Source organism: Euprymna scolopes, chromosome 46, assembly GCF_053919585.1.
Source record: "Euprymna scolopes isolate OS-2025 chromosome 46, ASM5391958v1, whole genome shotgun sequence".
Lineage (NCBI taxonomy): Eukaryota > Metazoa > Mollusca > Cephalopoda > Sepiida > Sepiolidae > Euprymna > Euprymna scolopes.
In genome coordinates, this window is record NC_136527.1 from 1,247,029 (window position 1) to 1,266,540 (window position 19,512).

General features: G+C 35.6%; 1 protein-coding gene across 4 annotated transcripts in view; it reads right to left on the bottom strand.

Annotated features, from left to right (window-relative positions):
- Positions 1–795: 795 nt before the first annotated feature.
- The window catches only part of LOC145270981 (uncharacterized), a 276,865-nt gene continuing 258,148 nt past the window's right edge, over positions 796–19,512 (bottom strand). For all 4 annotated transcript variants that reach the window (XM_080126519.1, XM_080126518.1, XM_080126517.1 and 1 more), the window contains exons 7-8: positions 16,373–16,488; positions 796–1,027 (exon numbers count right to left, since the gene is read on the bottom strand). In XM_080126519.1, the coding sequence (XP_079982645.1) occupies positions 923–1,027; positions 16,373–16,488 (221 nt within the window). In that variant the 3' untranslated portion in view covers positions 796–922. The remainder of the gene's footprint in view (positions 1,028–16,372; positions 16,489–19,512) is intronic.

Sequence of the window (19,512 nt, forward strand, 5' to 3'; positions counted from 1 at the left end):
TGTCATACCATTTTTGTATCATTGTCGTATATTGTCATACCATTTTTGTATCATTGTCGTATATTGTCATACCATTTTTGTATCATTGTCGTATATTGTCATACCATTTTTGTATCATTGTCGTATATTGTCATACCATTTTTGTATCATTGTCGTATATTGTCATACCATTTTTGTATCATTGTCGTATACTGTGATACCATTGTCATTGAAATGTTTGTTTAATTGAAATTGTTCAACAGTTTTGTTTCCTTATGATGCCATTGGAGTATGTTGTTGTATATTGTGATACCATTTTTGTATCATTGTCATATATAGTGATACCATTGTCGTATCATTGCCATACAATTTTTGATCGTATATAGTGATATCATTCTTGTATATTGTAGTATCATTCCCATATGTTGTCATACTATTTTCGTATCATTGTCGTATATTGTGATATCATTTTCATATTATCGTATATTGTGATATCATTAGAGTATGTGATACCATTGTCATATATTGTGATACTATTGGAGTGCGTCGTCATGTGTTGTGATGCATTGGAGTATGTTGTCGTATATTATGATACCATTTTCGGATATTGTCGTATCATTATTGTATATTGTGATACCATTTTCATATATTGTCGTATACAATGATACCATTGTTGTATTTTGTCATGTTGTCGTACCATTTTCGTATCATTGGCGTATATTGTGATACCATTGTATATATTGTTGTATCATTGTCGTATATTGTTGTCATCGAAATGGCATAATGATGACAATGGTATAAAATTTGTTGAAAACGTTTTATTTTTTTAAATTTCTTTATTTATAAAATGTGGATTTTAAAAATCCTTTAACAAAAAAAAAAAAAAAATTTCACCATCAAATTCTTTTTGGAGAAGAAAACATTTTCAGGGATTAACTTTCAATTATTCTTGGAGAGGCTTTTCTGTTTCCAGTTTTTTCAATGAACACACGACCATTCTTCGGCCGAGCAAAATGTAATTCTTCAGCAAATCTCCAGTTAGCGTTACCTAAACAAAAATAAAATAATAAAATCAGAATAAATTAAAGATTTTTTTTTTAATTATCATTTTATTTACTTTATTTATTTATTTATTTAAAAAATTATTTTATTTTATTTTTTTTTAATTATCATTTTATTTACTTTATTTATTTATTTATTTAAAAAATTATTTTATTTTATTTTTTTTGGGGGGGAATCCTTTCAGATGAAGTTTCATGATTTATGCATTCATTTTTTTTTTTTTTTTTTTTTTTGCGGACTGTTCATCTTCATAATTGTTATCCTCATCTTCATAGTTATTTTCTCACCAAGATTTGGTCAACTCATCCTCCAACCTTCTTGAAAACATAATTGTAATCAGTCCAAAATTTTGTTTCATTTGATATGCTAAAAGCCAAATTTTGTTAATAATTCCTTTGAATCGTGTCGTGGTGGCCATCTTGGATTTTTCATTTTTGATGATGAAAACTTACCTTGTATTTTTTAAACTGTGTTTTATGATGCTTCTATTTAGAGCCATTAAAATGAAACTTAATTATGCTAATTAGTTTAATGTACTTGAAAACTTAATTCTGATCTGTACAAAATTTTCTTTAATTTGATATGCTACCAAGCCAAATTTTACATAAATTGAGCATTCACACGTTGACGCTCCTCCTACAAAAATTTGGCAAATGTGTATTTCAGCGGCTTAAATTCAAGTTTTACACGTGTGGCTGCTCAATTTACGTAAAAATTCTTCATTTCTTCGAAACTACTTGTTTGCTGGAATTTTAGACGTTATTTTCGTTTTCAACATCCTCAAAAACTTATAAATGTCTTAACTTTCCAAGTTTTTTTTCTATAGTGTGGAAAGTCAATTGTCTGCCCCCTTGCCGATCTTATATTCCCAACATTGCCAATAGGTGTCGCTAGCAGTGTATCATTCAAAAACAAGATGGTGGGAAGTTTTTCTTTGATAAAATTTCTCATAATATTTGATTTGCTTACATAAAAAAAAAAAAAACTACTTGATCGATTTACGTGATTTTTGGAATATGACATTTTCATGCAGTGACAAGTACGTACATTATAAAAATTTTTTTCAGATTTTTATAGTAAAAAAGATTACTAGTGGCCCATTTATAGACTTGCACCAAATTTTCTTTAATTTGATATGCTACCAAGCTATATTTTGTTAATAATTTCTTTAAAGCATGTTATGGCGGCTATCTTGGATAGTTGTTGTGATTTTAACCAACTGATCCTTTTATTTATTTATTTTTTTACCCCTATCAAGGCATATTATCACAGACGTAAACAGCTACTATCGGGGACGATGCTTAGGAAAGATTAATAAAATGTTATGTTAATTTTATATTATATTTAAACTTCTGCATATCAGTACAGTCAGAGAAGCGGGTAGCAGGAAGGGAATTCCAAAGTCTAGCTACTCAAGATAAGAAATTATTGGAGTAGGAAGCTTTTTGACATTTACGGACCTCAACAATAAATGGATGTGATTATTTTGCTAAACAGGTTTGTTGGTGATATGTACGTTGAGGGGGTACAAGTGAAACAAGTTCATCAGAACACATTCCATTAAAATATTTATAAAACAAGCACAGAGATGCAACATTGTGGTGATGGGACAGGAGTTGGAGCTTAGTTGACAGTGGGACCTATTAGATTGAAAATTCTTTTTTGGGCCCAATACAGGAGGGAGAGGCTAGTGGTAGAGGCAACAGCCCAGATGTTGTAACAATACTCCATTTCAGATGTGAGTATCTTCTCGCTCGATAGAGGGAACCCATCTTCTTTGCAGCATGGGAGGGGATACTATCTTCAAATTCTATTTTATTCTAAACGGGGAATGGGCAAAGGACTTATACTAAGTAGATATAAATAAGTCCCTCTTACCATTTTTTTTTTTTTTTACACAGTGATCACCACTTATCAAGGCCCGGAAGCCACTCAGGGATAAGAGTTATTGCAAGTACATTACGTTAGTGAGGAGATTTGCTGAAATGTTTACTTAAGGGGGCGGTTCATTAGGGATTTGTTAACATTGGACTTGAAGACATCCAAGTTGTAGTCCGGAGGGAAGCAGGCAGACGGAACAGTTCCACAGGCGTGCAGTTCTAAGAAAGAAGCTTTGTTCATGGAATCCGCGTTTTGATTTAGGCACAGATATAGAGTGGGGGAAATTTTTCACAGTGGATTCAGCTAGACGGGTGTTTTTCGTGAAAGATTGGCGAGGGGGGACCAGAGATTGGAGTTCAGACGAGCATCTGTCATGGAAATAACGATAAAACAAGGACAGGCTCGCAACGTCTTTTCTGTGGGAGAGAGGTTGCAGGGTAGAGAAAAGGGCATCCCCCACTAAGCCACGAAGTCTATTTTGTACTCTGTCAAGGTAGGATAGGCTGTTTTTAGCAGCTCCTGCCCAGATATGGCAACAGTATTCCATCCTTGGACGTACTTGGCTTTTATATGGAGAGTAGATAATGCAGTGGATGTGTTATCAGTAGCTCCAGTAACTCTCGCTTCTCTTTTTTTGTCTCTCAGTCTTCATTTCTAATGAGTGATGTTTCTGACAAAGGGTGAAGAAAAAGCTGCTTTCCAGGTCGGTAGTACTTCATGAACAGTAGTCTGAGATGTCGGAAATTTTCTGTCTCTATGTCTATCCTTGCGGCCATGTCACTAGTAAGGGTGCTGGAGGTAAACATTTTAATCTGTTAATCATTAACCGCCTGATGGTCAGGGACCCGAACCTTGGAATAACCACTAAGGTGGCTGTCCTATCAGCAGGTGCAAAGTACTGGGGCTGCTGTATTGCTATTTGGTGAATGGATTCTGGACCATGCAGTAGTCTCTGGTGGAGCCTCTCGATGCCATACTAGTGAGTAATTGTTACAGCTTTACCTTATGTGCTACAAAAAAAATAATTTCCCATCTTTCCTCTCTTACTTTCCCTCTCTGTTCTGCTTTAACCAAGTATGCTGACCTGTTCCACAAATCCCAAAATCCTCAACATGAAATATCTCAAAGAAAACATGAATAAACCTAGAACCCCATCCTCCTACGTAGACCCCTACTACCATGTCTCCTTCTCCAACATCAGGGGTCTACGTTCCAACCTTCCAGAGGTTGAAACCCAATTACAGGAGATGAAACCTGACATATTCTTTCTAAGCGAAACTGGAATAGGGCCGACCACCTCCCTAGATGAGTTTATAATTAAAGGATGCTCTAACAACATCTAAATCTGACCTCCAAGATTGCCATGGGCATGGAATATGTGCCTACATTAAAGATGGCTTCCCGTGTGGCAGGGATATCTCCAGAGAAGACCCTAATCTACCTTATATGTGCTTCCGGATTGCACTTGCTTACACCACCGCATTTATATTTACCCTCTATCGCCCCCACAACAGTGGAGTTACTGTCTTTAAGAGTATATCAGAAAAAATTGATCACATCCTGTCTGCTCATCCCTCGGCTTACATTCATATTTGCGGTGACTTCAATGTCCATAATGTGGAATGGCTGACCCACTCAAATAAGACTGATGATGAGGGGAGGTTCTGTCATGATTTTGCCATTGCCTATGACCTCACTCAGATTGTTCGCGAGCCCACCCGTGTGCCTGATACTACTGGTCAGTACGCAAGCCTTCTAGACCTTTTCCTATCCACTTCCCCTGAGCTATGCTCATGTTCAGTTCTATCTTCTCTGGGATCCTCTGACCACTGCGTTGTATTAGTTAAGATAAAAATGAAATATAATAAATCTACAGACGTACCTCTCCACCGTACTGTATACCGATACTCTATGGAGGACTGGGATGGCTTCCGTAAATTCATATCTGATCTAGTTCTCCATGCCATGTTTAAAAAGGATGTGTCCTCTATAGTATCAGATCTGACCGAATGGTTACTTGTAGGCATAGACCAATTCATACCATCCAAAAAATTCCAACAAAAACCTAACAGCCAGCCATTGTTCTTCCCTGAATGTGCTGCTGCCATCGCACACAGAAATCACTTCCATAGCTACCAACGTAATAGATGCACTGAAACTAAAGCTGCTTTCAGAACCGCCAACAACCACTGTAAAAGAGTAATAAAAAATGCAAGAGAGCTATATGCTGAATTTGTTAAATCCAAAGTAGCTGAGCAGCGGCTTGGTTCCCACCAGTTCTGGCAAATAGCAAATAGGACCCTGAACAAAAACGTGCATTCTATCCTAACCATTATCAATGGACCAGAGGTCATCTCGACAGCATCCGACAAGGCCAAACTATTTGCCAAAAACTTTGCGGCAAATTCTACCCCATGCGACAAAGGCCATAACAGACAACATGCTATGCAACATACAAATATCCGTGCATGAGGTCGCCAAGCTAATCAAGAACCTTGAGTCCAGTAAAGCAACTGGTCCTGATGGTATTCCAATTATAGTGTTAAAAAAATTACAACCAGAACTTGCCCCCATACTTACCAAACTGTTTAAGGGTTGCCTTAAGGAGAAGTGCTTCCCAACACCTTGGAAAACCTCATCAGTATGCCCTGTATTTAAGAATACAGGTGATAAGTCATCCTCCTCTCAGTACAGACCAATAAGTCTCCTGTGTGTCATGAGTAAGTTGCTGGAATCCACAATAAATAGAGAAGTAGTCAACCACCTCAGCAGAAATAACCTTCTTAGTGACACGCAATATGGTTTCTGTTCTGCCAGATCTACAACAGATGTGCTAACGGTTATATCTCATAGGATTAGTGAATCTCTCGACAAAGGCTTCGTTTCTAGAGCAATTGCTCTTGACATATCAAAGGCCTTCGATAAGGTATGGCATAAAGGCCTACTTCACAAGATTTCCAGCTACGGTATAACTGGAAATGTTTTCTCGATCATTAAATCATTTCTCTCTGATAGGCTCATAAGAGTAGTTGTTGATGGCAGAAATCAGAGGCCCACAGTATTAATGCTGGAGTCCCTCAGGGGTCCATACTGGGCCCAACTCTCTTCCTGATCTACATCAATGATCTCCCTAAACACATAGTAAAATCTTTTGTTGACATCTATGCTGAGGACACGACCATCTATGGCAACATATCAAAGGAAAACTGCTTCTGTGGTACCAGTATTCAAGAATTCTGGCGAAAGAACTGACCCATTAAATTATCGCCCTATTAGCCTCCTCCCACTTTTTGCCAAAATATTTGAGACCTTAATTAACATGCTCTAGTCCAGCACCTTACAGATGCTAAACTTCTGACCGACCATCAATATGGATTTAGACAAGCCCGTTCCACGGCAGACATCCTCACTGTAATCTCTGAACGCATATACCATTCACTGGACAAAGCGGGAGAGGGCAGAGCGGTAGCTCTAGATATATCTAAGGCTTTTGACAGGGTATGGCATGAGGGTCTCCTCAGGAAGATTAGATCTTACGGTATCACTGGTAGAATACTTAACATAATTAAATCCTTCTTAGATAAGAGAAAAATCCAGGTTGTCCTCGACGGTCGTACGTCTAAACAATATAATATAAATGCGGGAGTGCCCCAGGGATCTATCCTTGGTCCTCTGCTGTTCCTGATATTCATAAATGACCTCCCCGATAAAATTGCCTCTGAGATGGGTATATATGCTGATGACACCACACTCTATAGCAGGCACGACAGGAAAACAAATGAACATATATCTAAAGTAATGGCAGAAACACTAGAGGATGACCTCAAATCAGTAGTGGAATGGGGACAAAAATGGATGGTAACGTTCAATGCCACCAAGACAAAACTGGTTTCATTCAATAATTACAGGAAACCTTCTCTACCACCTATAGCAATGGCCAACAACTCTTTAGCTGAGAGTACGTCTTTCAAGCTCCTTGGCCTAACGTTCACAGGAAACATGAGCTGGAACAATTACATCGAGGGCATTGCCAGGGCCGCTGCGAGGAAGGTGGGCTCTCTCTACCGTGCTAGAAAACTTCTAACACCCGAAAGTATCCTGTACCTCTATAAGGCCACTATTCGCCCATGTATGGAGTATTGCTGTCATATTTGGGCCGGTGCATCGGCTACTAGTCTCTCTCTCCTTGACAGGGTTCAAAAGAGAGTCGCAAATCTGATAGGCCCTAAACTGGCATCAAAACTTCAGCCTCTGTCCCATCGTCGAAACGTTGCATCCCTCTGCCTGTTCTACAAGTATTATAATGGTGAATGCTCTGAAGAACTGCAAGCACTTGTGCCCCCACGACGTGAACACCCTCGACAGACCCGACAAGCTGCAAAATCCCACCCCCACACTGTAGAGATCCCTAGATGTAAAAGATCGTTCTACTCCAGTAGTTTCTTCCCCAGAACTGCTAGACTTTGGAATTCCATTCCAGGTCACTGCTTCCCCAACTGTACTGACATGCATAAGTTCAAGTGCAACGTGAACCAACATCTCGCTGCCCTAATCCCTACATAGTGCCCCAGTAGATGTTTCCCCTGATAGTAGCCCCCTACACCAAAGTGGCAATGTGCCTTGTTTGGGGTGAAAATATAATAAAAAATAAAAAAAAAAAAAAAAAGGCCGTAAATGATGATGTTCTCTCTGATTCTCACTCCTCTTATCTTGAGCACGTGGTACAGTGAGGGAAAAGGTGGCTGGTTACCTTTAATGCATCTAAGACCAAGCTCCTATCTCTACATCATAAACGCTCTGATCCCCATCTGGCATCAATTGAAATGGATGGCTCTCGTCTAAGGGAGGCCCCATGTTTTGATAAGCTTCTGGGTTTGACCTTTACTCCTGATCTTAAATGGAACACATACATCAAGTCTGTGGCCAAGGTAGCTGGGAAAATGGTGGGATCCTTCTACTGCTCCAGAAGATATCTCACTACTGATGCAATTCTCAATCTATATAAAAGCCAAGTACGTCCAAAGATCAAGCCAAGTACATCCAAAGATCAAGCCTTTATGATCAAGCCTTTATGTGCTTTAGACTAATCATGCAACACAACATTAGCTACTTTTACTTTCTCTACCGCTCTCCCTCGACCCAAGACTGCACCATGATAAACAAAGTATCTGACAGCATAGACACAGCACTCTCCTTCGACACTAGCGCCCAAGTACATGTATTTGGTGACTTTAATGTCCATCACAAAAACTGGCTTGGATTCTCTACTTACACAGATGCAGCAGGCAGCGCAACTCCTAGCTTCTCTGTATCTCACTCCCTATCGCAAATTGTTACTTTTCCAACCCGCTTCCCTGATCAGGAAGAACAACACGCATCACTATTAGATCTGTTTTTGACTACAGTTCCTGATGATTGTGTAACGAAAGCCGACAGCCCACTTGGGAACGCTGATCATGCGGTGATAATGGTTGAAATCGCTCTAAACTCTAGAGCCAAAACTGAAGAGCCAGTGCTCAAAACAACGAGATATTATAAAAAGGCTGACTGGGAAGCTATCAGAGATCTTATCAGAGACGCCCCATGGGGAAATATTTTTCTCTTCCTGCTGAACAGTATGCAACCGAGACCACTGAATGGTTCAAAACTGCAATCGAAGCACATGTTCCCATGCGGAAATTCTATAGCAAGCCCCACTCTCCCCAATGGTTTACTTCGACTTGCGTAACTGCCATTGCTCAAAGGCAGCATGCATTCCGCAGGTTTAACCGACATAAGTCCAGTTCAAACAGACAAAAGTACATAGAAGCTAGAAGTAACGTTAAGAAAGAAATAGTGACAGCTTAGAGGGAATTTACGGAAACCACTAAAAAACGCATCGAAGCACAAAAACTAGGAACTCGTGACTTCTGGAAAATCTACAACAGTGTAGTAAATAATGGCCAATCAACAATTCCCCCACTAACCAACAATCACGAGGTTCTTTGCTCAGCAACCGAGAAGGCTAACATGCTTGCCAGTCGGTTTGCCTCCAACTCTACACTGGACCTTCTAAACCACCCACTACCTCAATTTCCTATGCGGACAGACGCCACGCTAGACGATCTGGAAATCACCCCTGCTCAGGTGCATGCTATCATAAAAAACCTTGACACTTCCAAAGCATGTGGACCCGACCTCATCCCAGCTGTGCTATTAAAAAAGTGCTCAGCCGAAGTAGCTCCAGTTCTCTCCAAACTCTACAACAAATGCCTTAATGAATCTTGCTTTCCGAGCTGTTGGAAAACTGCTTCTGTGGTACCAGTATTCAAGAATTCTGGCGAAAGAACTGACCCATTAAATTATCGCCCTATTAGCCTCCTCCCACTTTTTGCCAAAATATTTGAGACCTTAATTAACATGCTCTAGTCCAGCACCTTACAGATGCTAAACTTCTGACCGACCATCAATATGGATTTAAACAAGCCCGTTCCACGGCAGACATCCTCACTGTAATCTCTGAACGCATATACCATTCACTGGACAAAGTGGGAGAGGGCAGAGCGGTAGCTCTAGATATATCTAAGGCTTTTGACAGGCTATGGCATGAGGGTCTCCTCAGGAAGATTAGATCTTACGGTATCACTGGTAGAATACTTAACATAATTAAATCCTTCTTAGATAAGAGAAAAATCCAGGTTGTCCTCGACGGTCGTACGTCTAAACAATATAATATAAATGCGGGAGTGCCCCAGGGATCTATCCTTGGTCCTCTGCTGTTCCTGATATTCATAAATGACCTCCCCGACAAAATTGCCTCTGAGATGGGTATATATGCTGATGACACCACACTCTATAGCAGGCACGACAGGAAAACAAATGAACATATATCTAAAGTAATGGCAGAAACACTAGAGGATGACCTCCAATCTGTAGTGGAATGGGGACAAAAATGGATGGTAACGTTCAATGCCACCAAGACAAAACTGGTTTCATTCAATAATTACAAGAAACCTTCTCTACCACCTATAGCAATGGCCAACAACTCTTTAGCTGAGAGTACGTCTTTCAAGCTCCTTGGCCTAACGTTCACAGGAAACATGAGCTGGAACAATTACATCGAGGGCATTGCCAGGGCCGCTGCGAGGAAGATGGGTTCTCTCTACCGTGCTAGAAAACTTCTAACACCCGAAAGTATCCTGAACCTCTATAAGGCCACTATTCGCCCATGTATGGAGTATTGCTGTCATATTTGGGTCGGTTCATCGGCTACTAGTCTCTCGCTCCTTGACAGGGTTCAGAAGAGAGTCGCAAATCTGATAGGCCCTAAACTGGCATCAAAACTTCAGCCTCTGTCCCATCGTCGAAACGTTGCATCCCTCTGCCTGTTCTACAAGTATTATAATGGTGAATGCTCTGAAGAACTGCAAGCACTTGTGCCCCCACGACGTGAACACCCTCGACAGACTTGACAAGCTGCAAAATCCCACCCCCACACTGTAGAGATCCCTAGATGTAAAAGATCTTTCTACTCCAGTAGTTTCTTCCCCAGAACTGCTAGACTTTGGAATTCCATTCCAGGTCACTGCTTCCCCAACTGTACTGACATGCATAAGTTCAAGTGCAACGTGAACCAACATCTCGCTGCCCTAATCCCTACATAGTACCCCAGTAGATGTTTCCCCTGATAGTAGCCTCCTACATTAAAGTGGCAATGTGCCTTGTTTGGGGTGAAAATGTAATAAAAAAAAAAAAAAAAAAAAAAAAGATGGAGTACTGCTGCCACATCTGGGCAGGAGCTGCTAAAAACAGCCTATCCTGCCTTGACAGAGTACAGAATAGACTTCGTGGCTTGGTGGGGGATGCCCTTTTTTCTACCCTGCAACCTCTCTCCCACAGAAGAGACGCAGCGAGCCTGTCTTTGTTCTATCGTTATTTCCATGGCAAGTGCTCGTCTGAGCTCCATTCTCTGTTCCCCCCCAGCCAATCTTTTTAAAAAAACACCGTCAATAATTTTCCCCACTGCTTATTTGTGCCTAAATCAAAACGTAGATTCCATGAACTCTGTTTTCCCTCCCGACTTCAACCTGAATGTCTTCAAGTCCAACACAATCAAATTCCTGATGAACCGCCCCCCCACCCAAGTAATGACACCTTACCAATTCTCCAATACTATTGCTACACTATCCCTTTGATTACTGTACACACAATAACCCTTATCCCCGAGTGGCCATTGGGCCTTGATAAAATAAAAAAAAGCAATGTATTTGTTCCAGTTAATATTGCCTGTGAATGTTAGATCGAGGAGTGTGAAGGAAGAATTCTCAAGTAGGGTGCTATTCCTCATGGATATTGGTGGTTCGAGAGGCGTCTTGTAATTGTGAAAGTGGGACCTATTAGATTGAAAACTCTTTTTTGGATCCACCAGCATATGGAGGTCATTTTCTAACAATTCTGCCATTCTAGCTTTGGGTAGGATTGAAACCGCTATCATTCATATCTACATTGCGAGTGAAACAGTTGCATTTGTGAGTGAGTTTTCAAAGTGACGACTAGAAATAATGAAACGCTTATCTTTTGGCGATTGTATTTCTTTCACTGACAATCTTCCAAAGCTCACTAATGAGTGAAAAATATCTTTTCAACTTTTATATATATATATATATATATATATATATATAAAAGCTAAATTATTTAAACAATAAAAGTTTAATAGAACAATATACTTTTTTTTTATCTAGGACCTTTTAATGAAGACCGTTTAAAAAAATCTGAAGAAATTAGAATGTTTATACCTTCAAGTGTCAACATAAAATTTGTTGTATATTAAGAATTACACTTGTTTAAAAATATACAGAAAAATCTTTATGATGTCACAGAACTAAGATGTCATATTCTAAAAATCATGTTGGTTTGGCTAGTAACTTTTCTATTTGGCTAGTAAACGAAAGTATTTAGTTGTCAAAGGTCAACTAAAGATAAGTTTGTCCGTAGTGTCCTGCCACCTTCTTTGCAGCAGTTTTCACAATGTATTTGTATTCAAAATATATCTCCAATGTATTTGTTCCAATTCATATTGCCCGTGAATGTTAAGCCGAGTAGTTTGAAGGAAGAATTCTGAGGTAGGGTGTTATTTGTCATGGATATCGGTGGTTGGAGTTCCATCCTTTGTGTGTGATGGTGTATATATATATATATATATATATATATATATATATATATATATGTATATATATATATATATATTAAAGAACACTGAACGTAGTGCCATAATTAATTACTGAGGATTTTTTGTTTTGTTGGTAGTTTAAACATTAAACCATTAAAAAAATCTTTAAAAGAGACCAAAATACAATCGCCATTTAAAGAAACACGCACATCTTAAAAAAAAAATAGATATATACTGAGTGAAAAATATCTTAATTAATAGTTAAATATACTTTTTTTTTTCTTTTTTTTTTTAAAAAACATTTGAAGAAATTAGAATGTTTATACCTTCAAGTATCAACATTTGTTGGTATATTTTTATTTATTTTTTTTTACATGGGGGTCACCACTTATCAAGGCCCGAAGGCCACTCAGGGATAAGGGTTATTACGTGTACAGTAATCAATGAGATAGTATTGTAGTAATCATTAGTATTGGGGGTTTTGATAGAGTGTCTTACTTAAAGGGGTGGTTTGTCAGGAGTTTGTTTATGTTGGACTTGAAGACGTCCAAGTTGTAGTCAGGTGGGAAACAGACAAGTGGCAGAGAGTTCCACTGGCGTGCAGTTCTAAGAAAGAAGCTTTGCTCATGGAATCTACGTTTGGATTTAGGCACAGATAAAGAGTGGGGAAAATTATTGACAGTAGTTTCAGCCAGATGGGTGTTTCTCGTGAAAGATTGGCGAGGGGGATGAGGGATTGGAGATCAGACGAGCACCTGCCATGGAAATAACGATAAACAAAGACATGCTCGCAACGTCTCTTCTGTGAGAGAGAGGTCGCAGGGAAGAGAAAAGGGCATCCCCCACTAAACCACAAAGTCACTCTGTCAAGGCAGGATAGGCTGTTTTTAGCAGCTCCTGCCCAGATGTGGCAGCAGTACTCCCTCCTTGGACGTACTTGGCTTTTATACAGATAGAGAATTGCATCAGTAGTGAGATTTAGAATTACACTTATTGAAAAAACATAAAAAACACAGAAAAACTTTATGATGTACATACTCGTCACAGAACGAAGATGTCATATTCTAAAAATCATGTAGGTTTGGCTAGTAACTTTTCTATTTGGCTAGTAAACGAAAATATTTAGTTGTCAAACGTCAACTAAAGATAAATTTATCCATCGATCCCTGTTCAGACAATACTTATCCGGAACCATAGAGATTGAACGCCTCCATCCACTGCACCACGGACCCCAAAAGGCGATCAAGTTTTCGTATTTGTTTATTTTCATAATATTGCGTTGTAATTTACTTATAAACGTATTTTATACATATTTTATTTTAACAATTGAGACAACAGCAACTATGAAAGACAGTAATTACTGAGGATACAGTTAAGAGACTCAGCATTTCTATCCCATCATGGTTAATCGTTAATCATTAAAATAAAATATGTATAAAATACGTTTAAATTTTATTTAAAATTATATTTCGGAAATATACTCCATCCTCAGAATTTTATACATTTTTTTTTTTTTTACTTTTTTTTCTTTGCTATTGAAATTAGAAATTATTTATTTATTTGTGGATTGTTATCTTCATAGGTGTTGTTATTTCACAATATTTCAACCAACTATTCCTCAAGCCTTTGTCAGGTGATTAACCGCAACACCAGAGGAATAGTTGGCCAGTGAATAGTAAAACAACAACAAATATGAAGATGAGGATAACAGTCCGCAAATAAATAAAAATTGATTTGTTGAGCCTTTTTAAGGGAAAATAAGAACACTAAGTAAGAAGGAATTAATTAACGGTAATCGGAGAAATAGTACAGCTATATAGTTCAATATTTAAAGATTTATAAAGAATCGGAATCAGTAATTGTATCGGAATCGAGAAAAATATTGGAATCGTCGCATCACTAGATTCCATACACGAGTTTTGTCTGTTGCAATATTTTTGATATAATATAAAGGTTGGAGGTTACATCGGCCAAAACGCTGTGAAAATAAAACTCAAGATGCACATACTAGAAATTATTCACCCTCATCTAAAAAAAATGCAGAAACATAAATTCTGTTCAAGTTTCGACAATTTTTTTATAGACGCCAAAAAAACCAAAAAATCAAAAGAAAAACATTAGATCTAAAAACCTAAAAAAATGAAAAAATAAAATAGATATAAAAAAGCTAAAAAATGAAAAAATAAAATAGATATAAAAAACTAAAACATGGAAAAAATAAAATAGATATAAAAAACTACAAAATGCAAAAAATAAAATAGATATAAAAAACTAAAAAATGCAAAAAATAAAATAGATATAAAAAAACTAAAAAATACAAAAAATAAAATAAGTATAAAAATCTAAAAAATGCAAAAAATAAAATAGATATAAAAAACTAAAAAATGAAAAAATAAAATAGATATAAAAAACTAAAAAATGAAAAAATAAAATAGATATAAAAAACTAAAAAATGCAAAAAATAAAATAGATATAAAAAAACTAAAAAATACAAAAAATAAAATAAGTATAAAAATCTAAAAAATGCAAAAAATAAAATAAGTATAAAAAACTAAAAAATACAAAAAATAAAATAGATATAAAAAACTAAAAAATACAAAAAATAAAATAGATATAAAAAATAAAAAATGCAAAAAATAAAATAGATATAAAAAACTAAAAAATGCAAAAAATAAAATAGATATAAAAAAACTAAAAAATGGAAAAAATAAAATAGATATAAAAAAATAAAAAATGCAAAAAATAAAATAGATATAAAAAAACTAAAAAATGGAAAAAATAAAATAAGTATAAAAAACTAAAAAATGCAAAAAAAGACAAACAAAAAAAAATGCAAAAAGCAATCAAGCAAAAAAACTAAAAAATGCAAAAAATAAAATAGATATAAAAAAACTAAAAAATACAAAAAATAAAATAAGTATAAAAATCTAAAAAATGCAAAAAATAAAAAAAGTATAAAAAACTAAAAAATACAAAAAATAAAATAGATATAAAAAACTAAAAAATACAAAAAATAAAATAGATATAAAAAAATAAAAAATGCAAAAAATAAAATAGATATAAAAAAATAAAAAATGCAAAAAATAAAATAGATATAAAAAAATAAAAAATGCAAAAAATAAAATAGATATAAAAAAATAAAAAATGCAAAAAATAAAATAGATATAAAAAAATAAAAAATGCAAAAAATAAAATAGATATAAAAAAACTAAAAAACGCAAAACATAAAATAAATATAAAAAACTAAAAAATGCAAAAAAAAAAATAATTATAAAAAACTAAAAAATACAAAAGATAAAATAGATATAAAAAACTAAAAAATGCAAAAAGTAAAATATATATAAAAAAACTAAAAATGCAAAAAATAAAATAGATATAAAAAAACTTAAAAATACAAAAAATAAAATAGTATAAAAAAACTAAAAAATGCAAAAAATAAAATAGATATAAAAAACTAAAAAATGCAAAAAATAAAATAGACATAAAAAAACTAAAAAATGCAAAAAATAAAATAAGTATAAAAAAACTAAAAAATGCAAAAAATAAAATAAGTATAAAAAACTAAAAAATGCAAAAAAAATAGATATAAAAAAACTAAAAAATGCAAAAAATAAAATAAGTATAAAAAACTAAAAAATGCAAAAAATAAAATAAGTATAAAAAACTAAAAAATGCAAAAAATAAAATAAGTATAAAAAACTAAAAAATGCAAAAAAAATAGATATAAAAAAACTAAAAAATGCAAAAAATAAAATAAGTATAAAAAACTAAAAAATGCAAAAAATAAAATAAGTATAAAAAACTAAAAAATGCAAAACAAAATAGACATAAAAAAACTAAAAAATACAAAAAATAAAATAAGTATAAAAAACTAAAAAATGCAAAAAATAAAATAAGTATAAAAAACTAAAAAATGCAAAAAATAAAATAAGTATAAAAAACTAAAAAATGCAAAAAATAAAATAGATATAAAAAAACTAAAAAATGCACAAAATAAAATAAGTATAAAAAACTAAAAAATACAAAAAATAAAATAGATATAAAAAAAACTAAAAAATGCTAAAAATAAAATAGATATAAAAAACTAAAAAATGCAAAAAATAAAATAGATATAAAAAAACTAAAAAATGCAAAAAATAAAATAGATATAAAAAAACTAAAAAATGGAAAAAATAAAATAAGTATAAAAAACTAAAAAATGCAAAAAAAGACAAACAAAAAAAAAATGCAAAAAGCAATCAAGCAAAAAAAAACTAAAAAATGCAAAAAAAAAAAAAAAAAATTTGCTTGATCTCAACTTACGGTTTTAAATATTTTCATCATGATGTCCATAAAATCATTCCTGCTGACCCAATCCATAGCGCAACGTGCCATGACGCTTGTCAGCTTCTGGTAATAAGGTTTCTTTGGATTGTATTCTAGGAATGAAAAAAAAATACAATTTTACCTTTTTTGAAGATTACGGGGTGAAACGATAAAGTTGTCCCCCTAAAAAAACAACTTTTTTTAAAAACTTATCGAAAAAATCAATTCAGGTAACTTGATTATGTAGTAGAGTTACATCTATTCAATGAGCCTCAGTCACCGCCTCGATACGGGCCCGGAACTGAGTGCATGCCTTTTCCACAAGTGCTGGCGGGAGCTTGACAAATACTTGATGGATGGCAGTAGCCAGAAACTTTGTTTTAATCACCCTCGATATTTTTTTATTTTATTTTTTTATTACATTTTCACCCCAAACAAGGCACATTGCCACTTTGGTGTAGGGGGCTACTATCAGGGGAAACATCTACTGGGGTACTATGTAGGGATTAGGGCAGCGAGATGTTGGTTCACGTTGCACTTGAACTTATGCATGTCAGTACAGTTGGGGAAGCAGTGACCTGGAATGGAATTCCAAAGTCTAGCAGTTCTGGGGAAGAAACTACTGGAGTAGAAAGATCTTTTACATCTAGGGATCTCTATAGTGTGGGGGTGGGATTTTGCTACTTGTCGGGTCTGTCGAGGGTGTTCACGTCGTGGGGGCACAAGTGCTTGCAGTTCATCAGAGCATTCACCATTATAATACTTGTAGAACAGGCAGAGGGATGCAACGTTTCGACGATGGGACAAAGGCTGAAGCTTAGATGCCAGTTTTGGGCCTATCAGATTTGCTACTCTCGATATATGAAAGTCTGGCATGAAGGGTTGCTAATGAAAATCATACAGTATAACTGGAGGAATGCTAAATACAATTAGAATCTTTTTTAGACAATGGGACCATCTAGATTGTCATTGATCAATGTTCCTCCTAGCAGCATAACATCAACGTTGGAGAGTCTCAGAGGTCAATCCTTGGACCACTCTTCCTGATATTCTTCAATGACCTTCCCGATAATATTGTATCCAAGATGGGGTATATTTGCTGATGATATAATGATGTGTAACATGCATAAGGGAAGAACGGATGTACACAAATCTAAGGCAATGGCTGAATCTTTAGTAAATGACCGCACTTGTTTATATTGACCTGTTCTCTTGCAGGTGTTTAACCTCGGCAGCTGTGAGGTCAACTATTTGACCTATAAATCTCTGGTGACGTCAATTTTGACAGATCTGCACTTATTTTACCCTGCTGACAACCTGTGTGTGTGTGTGTGTGTGTGTGTGTGTGTATACACAGTTTCAACACGCGACACTAGCAGGCTGCCTGGCATTGTCTGGTCATAAAATATGCATGAATATTATTTTTCAATTCATGCAGCTTTTGTATTTATTATTTATATATAAAAGGCTATATGTCTGTCTGTTTGTCTGTCTGCTTTTCTCCATATTTTCAAACTCTATCTCTTCTAAAACTAAAAGTTGCAAAGCGGCGCTAGGGGCCTTAAATAATTGAATTTTTTATGGACGGTTATTTTATGGGTTTTAGTTTTTTTATTTTTTATTTTTAATCAGTTTGTATGCATGTAACGTTGGTACAGTGGTAACGTCATCAGCTTTGAATGCTACAGTTTTGCTTTCGGTTTTGATTCTAGCTGATGGTACCTAAATACTTTTTTTTACTTTTGAAATCAGGACTCTATAATAATATATCCGAATTCTGGAAAAATGAAAATATCATATTTAAACATATTTGGAAACAAATGCCAATATAAGCGGAGAGCACATACAGCGCCTAGAATTCCCAAATGCTCACCCATCTGGCACTAGCCAGGCTCAAGGTTGCTTAACTTTGGTGATCTGACGAGAGCCAGTGATTATGGCGTACATTTAATCCATTTACGCAAACGTCGAATAACAAGGTTTTTTTTATACAAATCACTGGAGACAAGTTAAAATAATTTTTAAGGGGTTAACAATGGGTCAAAATTGAAAAAATCGTTATACGTCTTAAGTTTATTTTTAATCAGTTCATTGGTGGTAACGTCACCAGCTTTGAATGCTACAATTTTGGTTTCGGTTTTGATTCTAGCTGATCGCACCCAAATACATTTTTTTTTAACTTTTGAAATCACGACCCTATAATAATATATACGAAATCTGTACAAATTAAAATATCATATTCAAGCATTTTTTTACATTTAATCTATTTACGCAAACATCAAATAACAAGGTTTTTTTTATACAAATCACTCGAGACAAGTTAAAATGATTTTTAAGGGGTCAAAATGGGTCAAAATTTTACGACTGCTAGTTCAATAATAATCTAAAAGTTTTAAATACTGCTACCATATCTGGGCAGGAGCTGCTAAAAACAGCCTATCCTGCCTTGACAGAGTACAAAATAGTCACCACTTATCAAGGCCCGGAAGCCACTCAGGGATAAGGGTTATTGCATGTACAGTACGTTAGCGTGGAGATTTGATGAAGTGTTTACTTAAGGGGGCGGTTCATTAGGAATTTGTTAACGTTGGACTTGAACACATCCAAGTTGTAGTCCGGTGGGAAGCAGGCAGACGGAACAGAGTTCCACAGGCATGCAGTTCTAAGAAAGAAGCTTTGTTCATGGAATCCGTGTTTTGATTTAGGCACAGATAAAGAGTGGGGGAAATTTTTCATAGTGGATTCAGCTAGACGGGTATTTTTCGTGAAAGATTGGTGAGGAGGGACCAGAGATTGGAGTTCAGACGAGCACCTGCCATGGAAATAACGATAAAACAAGGATAGGCTCGCAACGTCTCTTCTGTGGGATATTTTGTACTCTGTCAAGGCAGGATAGGCTGTTTTTAGCAGCTCCTGCCCAGATATGGCAATAGTATTCCATCCTTGGACATACTTGGCTTTTATAAAGATAGAGAATTGCATCAGTAGTGAGATATCTTCTGGAGCGGTAGAAGGATCCCACCATCTTTCCAGCAACCTTGGCAACAGACTTGATGTACGTGTTGTTCCATTTCAGATTAGGAGTAAAGGACAAACCCAGAAGCTTGTCAAAACACGGGGCTTCTCCCAGACGAGAG